General features: G+C 52.6%; 5 protein-coding genes across 5 annotated transcripts; 2 read left to right on the forward strand and 3 right to left on the reverse strand.

The window, feature by feature from the left end:
* Window positions 1-73: 73 nt before the first annotated feature.
* Window positions 74-1,480, forward strand: GNI_059420 (hypothetical protein; the record flags this gene model as incomplete). The annotated part of the gene is made up of 1 exon (XM_011136167.1): window positions 74-1,480. The coding sequence occupies one exon, from the start codon at window positions 74-76 to the stop codon at window positions 1,478-1,480; it is 1,407 nt and encodes a 468-aa protein (XP_011134469.1).
* A 157-nt stretch (window positions 1,481-1,637) lies between these two features.
* On the reverse strand, window positions 1,638-2,944 carry GNI_059430 (bromodomain domain protein; the record flags this gene model as incomplete). Its single annotated transcript, XM_011136168.1, has 2 exons — window positions 1,638-2,778; window positions 2,892-2,944. 2 exons carry the CDS (start codon window positions 2,942-2,944, stop codon window positions 1,638-1,640), a joined length of 1,194 nt encoding a protein of 397 aa, XP_011134470.1.
* A 47-nt stretch (window positions 2,945-2,991) lies between these two features.
* On the forward strand, window positions 2,992-4,798 carry GNI_059440 (serine/threonine-protein phosphatase; the record flags this gene model as incomplete). Its single annotated transcript, XM_011136169.1, has 2 exons — window positions 2,992-3,032; window positions 3,217-4,798. The coding sequence occupies 2 exons, from the start codon at window positions 2,992-2,994 to the stop codon at window positions 4,796-4,798; spliced, it is 1,623 nt and encodes a 540-aa protein (XP_011134471.1).
* A 271-nt stretch (window positions 4,799-5,069) lies between these two features.
* On the reverse strand, window positions 5,070-6,323 carry GNI_059450 (nucleoside transporter; the record flags this gene model as incomplete). The annotated part of the gene is made up of 1 exon (XM_011136170.1): window positions 5,070-6,323. One exon carries the CDS (start codon window positions 6,321-6,323, stop codon window positions 5,070-5,072), a length of 1,254 nt encoding a protein of 417 aa, XP_011134472.1.
* Window positions 6,324-7,001: 678 nt separating this feature from the next.
* On the reverse strand, window positions 7,002-7,148 carry GNI_059460 (hypothetical protein; the record flags this gene model as incomplete). The annotated part of the gene is made up of 1 exon (XM_011136171.1): window positions 7,002-7,148. One exon carries the CDS (start codon window positions 7,146-7,148, stop codon window positions 7,002-7,004), a length of 147 nt encoding a protein of 48 aa, XP_011134473.1.
* Between the last annotated feature and the right edge of the window lie 490 nt (window positions 7,149-7,638).

A 7,638-nucleotide genomic window follows, 5' to 3' on the forward strand; every position in this document is an offset into this window, starting at 1 on the left:
GGCCACTGTCCCGACGGAAGGAAATATAAATTGGTACGCGGATGAGGACCCAGTCCTGGCGTACGTCCATGAGATGACAGACAATATCGACTGGAAAAAGTATGTTGAAAATCTTAAGGAAACCTTCGATTATGAATATGTGAATCATGCCTACAATGACGACAGCAATGACTCCAGTGATGGTAAGGATGATGACGGGAATGATAGCGACAGCAATGACAGTGATAGCAACTCAGGAAAAGGTGATGACGACAATGATGATGATGATGACGATGTGAGTTTAAAGGAAGTGGGTTATTCCGATGGGGAAGAACAAGATCACGTTAGAGAGAGCCAGCCGAGGCCGGAATGGCTCATTCAGTTGCGGCGAATTACGTCTGATTCGCTTACATGTGGTTTTGCATTTTCTGACGCGGAGGGAAGACTGTGCGTCGCGGCCGCAGGTAAGCTGTTGCCGTTGCGGGTGTATTATTATGACGGAGCAAGGCTTGAGTTAAGGTTCTACACGTTGCACACGGGCCGTATGGTGAAGAGGGCAAGACCGCCAAAAATCATGTGTTCTGGGCACCTGGATCACATGGGCGGCATGGATGCTTTGTACGCGGTTGACCAAAAGGGAAAGGTGCGTGTATACTTAATGGTAGAACTTGCCCGACAGGCTGAGGAAACCGAGCGAAGTAGAGGTCCCATTGTCACGTTCCAAGGCACTAACAATGGAACGTGTCCTAATATTTTTCGAGTGCTGTCAGATAGGTTTCATGAGGATGTTTTGGGCCTCAATCAGGAACATGGCGAAGACAGTGATGATGGCGAAGACAGTGACCAAGACGCTGACGACAGCGACGAGGAGACGCAGGACAGTGATGAGAACGGTGATGGTCCCGGTTCGAAATCAGGCACTGTCGTTGAAGGGACCTCTGAGTATGAGCTGCGACCGGAGGACACGAACGATGATATTGGGTTCGTGGTGGCCGAGGAAGGGGATGTTCTTCTGACGGAGAAGGAAGACCGTTATTTGAGCGGTGGAGACAACCACGCCTGGTTCTTTGCCGTAGGTGACGCCAAAGGTGGTTGTTTTGTGCTTAGGCTGGACATGTACCCGGGCACTGCCGAGTATGACGAACGTGTTCGTCGGTTCCAGACTGAACGCGTTAAGGAGCTGTACGAACGAACGAAACGCGCCCGACGAATGAAGATCCACGTTGACTACGTCATCGGCCAATTAATCGACACATCGCCCTTGGACCGAGGAGACCAGGAGAAACATGACAAATTTCGAGCATCATTAAAGATACAAGTAACAGATACCTTCAAACTCATCCCCGGTGCAATCTCCAGCATGGAGTATGATGATGGGAAGATGGTATTGGCGGGTCTCGACAGGAGATTATATATACACAAAAAAACTGGAGCCACTTGGTTTAGGACACACAAGATCAATCTCAAAGGCAAATTGACCTCGGTCGTTACGTCCGTCTAGTCTAGTTACGTCCGTCTAGTCTAGTTACCTACCTACCTACCTACCTATTCCATACAAATGGCGGTATGCCGCCATACAAATGGCGGTATGCCGCCATACAAATGGCGGTATGCCATACAAATGGCGGTGTGTCTTGGCTTGGTCCATTGTTTTTTGGCTAGCTATCTAAGGCATTGAATAAGTTTAATTCTCGTTGTATTAGGTCTTGTAAATTCTTGTCTAATAACGCTTGCTGGAATAAAGATTGTAATTTGAGTGCTGCTTTATGGACATTGGAATGTGCGGGATTATATTTATAACAATTGGACCAGACCAGATCCATGTCTATAAGGAAGTCGTTAATTTTCTTGTATTTTAATTCCTTGAGATTTTTTTTGATGAGTGTGAGATCTCGTGGTTCCTTTATAACAACATAATAATCAGGGCAGTGTAGAGCCTTTGTATCGACGGGTTTGTTGAACCAGATGGCATCTTTATAATTGGCGAGTATGTTGACTATGTCCAGACACGTTTGGGACCACTCGATGCGGAAGCCATCAAGTGGTTCGTAGACGGAGGAGTGAACTTGGGACCAGGCAGAGAGGTCGGGGTATTCAGCTTCGAATTCCTCTATTAGATCTGCGGTGGGGAAGATCCACTCAGCCTGATGCGCGGACACGGGGAGTCTGTACTGGAGCAGTGCTTTATGTCGCGGTTCAGGCTCCGCCCCCGCCTTGGTGCCGGTGCCTTGTGCGGGGGAGGAACTGGCCTCGTCGCACCGGGCCTTCAGCAGGGCACAGACCACCGTGTGCCCCTTACGGCTGGCGTAAGTATGCGCAGTAGTACGCTTCCAATCACGGATCCGCGGGTCTGCACCCAGTTCCAACAGCACCTCGCACGCGTCTAGTTGCCCCTCGCGTGCAGCATAAAACAGTGCACTCTGTCCCACCCGGTCCGTCACGTTTACTAAGCTCGCTTTATATTGCGTCAGCGACTGCGTCTCCAACGCACGTAAGGTCTCCACCTGACCTTCGCGCGCGGCGTAAAACAAAGCAGTCTGTCCCGCCGTGTCCCGCAAACCCGGGTCACATCCACCCTGGGCCATCAAATATTCGCACGTCTTCACATTCCCATCACGAGCCGCAAAGAATAACGCCGTCTGTTCATTCACATCCGCTAAATTCCCTGCACACACATTCCGCTCCTCGATCAAATAACGACTCAGCGTCACCGCCTCCCCATCCGGCTTCCGCTGCGCACTGTAAAATAATAAACTCCATCCTCCCACAGGGTCCACCGCGCTCAATTGCGCGTCAGACCTACACGGAAACGTTATACCACACACCGACCGGCTATAGCACCCATTAATAGCACGCACGGAAAACACGTTATAGAACACGGAAGTAACCCGGCGGACAAACACGCTGCTTACGACGCACGCCAGACACTCAAAATCTCATCCACTCCTCTACTCTCTGATACCATCTTCGCATACTCCCCAAGTGTCTCCATTAAAATAATTTTCGCCACCAATGAGTGTGGAGGTCAATCCGGCTGTGTCAAGCACCATCATGTACTTATACACCCAGCCCAAGACACACCGCTTTACCAAACACACCCGACGCAGCCATAAAATCATCTGCAGCTGACATCCGACCACCGTGAATACCTACCGCACTGCTGCTTTGTGTCGGGTCGTGTAGTGCTCTGGGTACACAAATCGCACACGTGTGGTGCTCATGCTACTTGTTTTGTAGATCGCAGATTGAAAGCCAGAAACTCAAGGGCAACGCACTGGTAGCGAAGGGCGAATTCGGAAAAGCGCTGGAAGTGTATGAGGAGTGCTTGAGTCAAATCTGCCATTGCCCGGGAATTAAGTTGCCTCCAAGTGTGGAATACAAGAGTCCCAAAGAACTCTTGACTTCGGCCCCGAGTGAGGAAGAGGTGGTGATGCTATTTCGCAAGACGGTGCCAGCGATACTGAGTAATTCTGCATTATGCAGTATGAAGCTGGAGAACTTCGGAGATGCCATCACACAGTCGACTCAGGCGTTGGATATAAGTCAAAATAGTTTTGTAAAAGCCTTCTTCCGACGCGGCAGTGCTTATTTCATGCTGAATCAGTTTAAGCTAGCAGTAAACGACTTCAGACGAGTAACTCAGGCTCTCCCGCATGACCAGGATGCGCTGATGAGACTGAAGGAGGCTCAGAAAATGCTCCAGCAAGAACGTTTCGCAGCGGCTATCGCCGCGGACAAGCCTACTCGACCATCTGTATCGGGCCCCACTTTGGAGTGGAAGATTGACACGTCATACAAAGGGCCGACATATACGAGAAAAATGTTCGAGCCGGAAGAGGGGGAAGGGTTAAGTAGGCCGGAGGAGAAGTTGGCTTTCTTTGAGTCGGTGCTTAGTTTTATGAGAGGTCAGGGTATTCTGGATCGCGCAGTAATTAGGGACATTATACTAGACGCGACAAGTCAGAGCGAGCGTTTGCCGAACGTTGTGCCGATAAAAGTACCGGCGGAAGGGTGTGTGAAGGTGTGTGGTGACGTCCACGGCCAGTTCTATGATCTAATGACAATTTTCGAAAAGTTTGGCTTACCAAACGCAACGAATCGCTACGTGTTTAACGGTGACTTTGTCGACCGTGGTTCCTTCTCATTAGAGGTGATGCTTACATTGTATCTGGCTCGATTGATCTGGCCTACCGGAGTATATCTGACACGCGGCAACCACGAGAGCCGTGAAATGACAATGATGTACGGGTTCGAAGGCGAAATTCGTGCGAAAAGCTGCAGCAGCTTATACGACTTATTTTTAGAATCATTTGAGTATTTGCCTCTGGCCCACTTGCTGGAGAATAAGGCCTTCATTGTCCATGGTGGCTTGTCTACTCAGCCGGACGTAACCTTGGAACAGATCGGTGCGATCGAACGCGCCTACGCCCGACCACCGCCTTCACTAATGGAAGACCTCCTGTGGGCTGACCCGCAGGACCGACCCGGCTCCTCCCCGAGCCGCCGTGGTGTCTCGAAGCTCTTCGGCCCTGATGTTACCGATAACTTCCTCACCACCAACAACCTCAAACTCGTCATTCGGAGCCATGAAATGAAACTCTCGGGCTACGAAGCGACACACGGTGGCAAACTCGTCACAGTCTTCTCCGCCCCCAATTACTGCGACCAAATGGGCAACAAGGGTGCCGTCCTTTTCTTCACCCACAAGACCCTGACTCAGGAACCCATGTACGAAGTCGAGTACTTCGAAGCCACCTCGAATAAACCAGCCATTCCCGCCATGGCCTACGCCAACCGACTCGTGTCCGGTGGAATGTAGTGGCGCCTAAGGAAGGCGAAGGTCGAGCGTTCGAGGCGGTGGCTACCGCAACCACAGTCGTGACCGCCGCAGTCCATTCCTGCGCGGGATTTTTAACAATAACCGAAACACATGTTGGCAGAGCAAGGTTGCAGTGGGTACCAGAGCGCAATGTCAAGTTGTGCTTCCGTCGAGCGGAGTGAGTGCTCGCTCGTCCACTTGCGTGAGGTTCTCCGTGTTGCGGCGGTGAGTGCCGCTGCTAGGTGACGGACGGAGGGACGAGTTGCTTCGCTCAAAAGTCACTTCGGTTGGCGATTTGGAGGAGTCGGTCTGCGAAGCGGCCGCAGGCCCAGAGGCCGGTAGCGTTGCCGAGTAGGAGCCCGAGTATGCAGCATGAGGCAGCGCTGGCGCGGAGGCTGGGAGTGATCTTGGGGGGGCTTTGGCTCATGCCGACGGTGAAGAGGTAGGAGTTGGAGGCGGCGAGGATTGCCATGCAAACAACTTTGGATGCGAGGCTCTGTCCGAGGGCGGCGAGGCACCAGTAGACGAGGGGCAGACGCGTGCAACTGAGACAGACAAAGAGTGCGGATGCCATGGGCTGCGACCAGCCGCCGAGGAAGCGGCCGACGATGTCGCCGACCTGGAAGACGCCGATGAGCCAAATGACCTTGTCCCCGATGTTCCAGCGGAGCGGCGCTACGCCCGGAAAGCTGAACAATGTGACCACGAACGCCATGTAGATCCCGAACACGTAAGGCACAATCGGCAGCAGTCCCGTCCCGTCGGCAGCCATCGGTACGTAGTCACCATTAAGGGGGTTGTGTTCTCCGCTAAGGGAGTTGTGGTTTTGATGGTCTCCGTTTTGATGGTCTCCGTTTTGATGGTCTCCGGGGTAGAGGGGTTCCCTAGAGTTGGGTAGAGTGGGTGGTACGGTGGCATCTTGGAGTTTGAGTCGGAAGAAGGCCACGAAGCCGCAAGAGGGGACGACTGTGCATCCGCAGGCGACGATAAGGAGGGCGCAGGCGGCGGCGACGGGCATGGCATCTGCGGCGGGTTCCTTGAAGACGCGGTCAAAGAGAAGACCGAGGATCCAGGCGATGAGGCCGCCGAGTCCCTGGCCGAGTGAGAACCTGGGTGCACCAGCATAAGGTTCAAGGGCCGGATGGGCGAGTACGGCGAAACCACAACCCTGGATGCAAGACATACCGCAACCAATCAGCCCTAATGCCGCTATGAACAGTCCACGACTCTCACTTCCAATTATTAGACCCGTACCTGCCGCGTTACAAACCGCCCCTGCAACCAATCCCGCGAACAACACCTCCGAACTCCGCACAAATGTCAACGCCGCTGTCACCACCAACGACGCCACCTGACATGCCAACATGCCCTCATCGTTCACCGCCAAATCGCCACCAAATCGGTATCGCACGAAACTCAACATCACACACAATAACACGTTGAAGCTGAACAAACAACCTACGCCACATGCCACCAACAATCCGTCCGCCGACCCGCGCGACTCCACTTCACCCTTGCCTTTCATCCTGCACCCCAACACACTATTTTTCCCACACCCATCGCTGACAGAAAAGCGTGTGTCAGAACACGCGTGTGTCAGAACACGCGTCTCTTCCCGTTTAAGGGAGGAGGCAAAAACAGTGTTCGTCACACTCAACACCACACTCAAGGTCATGCCTGTTGACTTGTCAGGCGCCGACCAGAGGATGACGACAAGAACGCACCACGTCGAAAGTTTGCTTGGCCCGAACGTTGACAACTTTCATATCAAACTCTTCCTGCTTGGTGCGTCCTTGTAGATGCGTCGGACGGAATCCCACCACCCATCTCCCCTAGATGTATGTCCAAGAATTCGTTAAGGGTAGATGTAGTATCTTATTGACGTTTCGTTTCGTTATGGAGTGCAGCACTATTTCCGGTGAGTGAATTTGAGTTGTCAACAAGGCCAGCAGCCATCCTGTGTGTCAGCAAGACTGGAGGATAATCTCAAAAAAAGGTTGTCGGGGCGCGGGGGCTAGCACCATGAACTGAACTTTTAGTGGTATTGTTGGAAGAATAGAGCCATCGACCTGCCTTGCCTGTGTCAGCCTTCGCTTAGAAAAGTGATATTGCGGTGGTCGGTAAGGACCACGGTGGGTCTTAGCCGTATGTAAGGGTTCTACTTGGTCACAAAGTACTTGACCACCCACAACTCTCTTTCCAATTACGTGGATCTTGGGTGATCGTTGACCTGACCCAATAACACTCCTACCGCGTACTGATTGGCGTCGGTATTTAATACAAGCTCCGCATCCGGGTCGGCAGCTACCAGGTAGTCAGCATTTACGAGGTCCTCGATTACCTGTCGCATTGCTACTTCGTGGGAGTCACGCCACGTGAAGCTTTGGGTCTTTTGGCTGTTCATGAGCTCCTGCAAAGGCTGCACCTTGTCGGAGTATCCTGGCACGAACCTTCGGTGGAACGAGAGTAAACCCAAAAGCGACCTCAACTGCTTGTAGTCTTTTGGCGAAGCGACTGTGCTCAAAGCCCTCCACCTTTCCAGGCCGGGGCTTGATACCGCTACGTCAACCGATTCAGTCCTCCTTGCATTGTCTGCGCCCCCAGTCCCGCGAATGTGTGCTACCTCGTCGGTTAGCTGTATCCCGAGCTTACGTGCTGTGCTGGTGTCGATTATTGAGCGCTGCTCCCGTGTCCGGGAACACAACCATTTTGTGCCCGTTGATGCTTACCTTTAGTGCTGTAGCCTTGTGCCGGCTTAGTGATCCCGACCCCAAGTCGGTGAACTCATTACCACCAGATAGTCACTAGGCGTATCCTCCTCACACGCCGCTATGTCCGCT

This window comes from Gregarina niphandrodes, assembly GCF_000223845.1.
Source record: "Gregarina niphandrodes unplaced genomic scaffold scaffold00009, whole genome shotgun sequence".
Classification (NCBI taxonomy): domain Eukaryota; phylum Apicomplexa; class Conoidasida; order Eugregarinorida; family Gregarinidae; genus Gregarina; species Gregarina niphandrodes.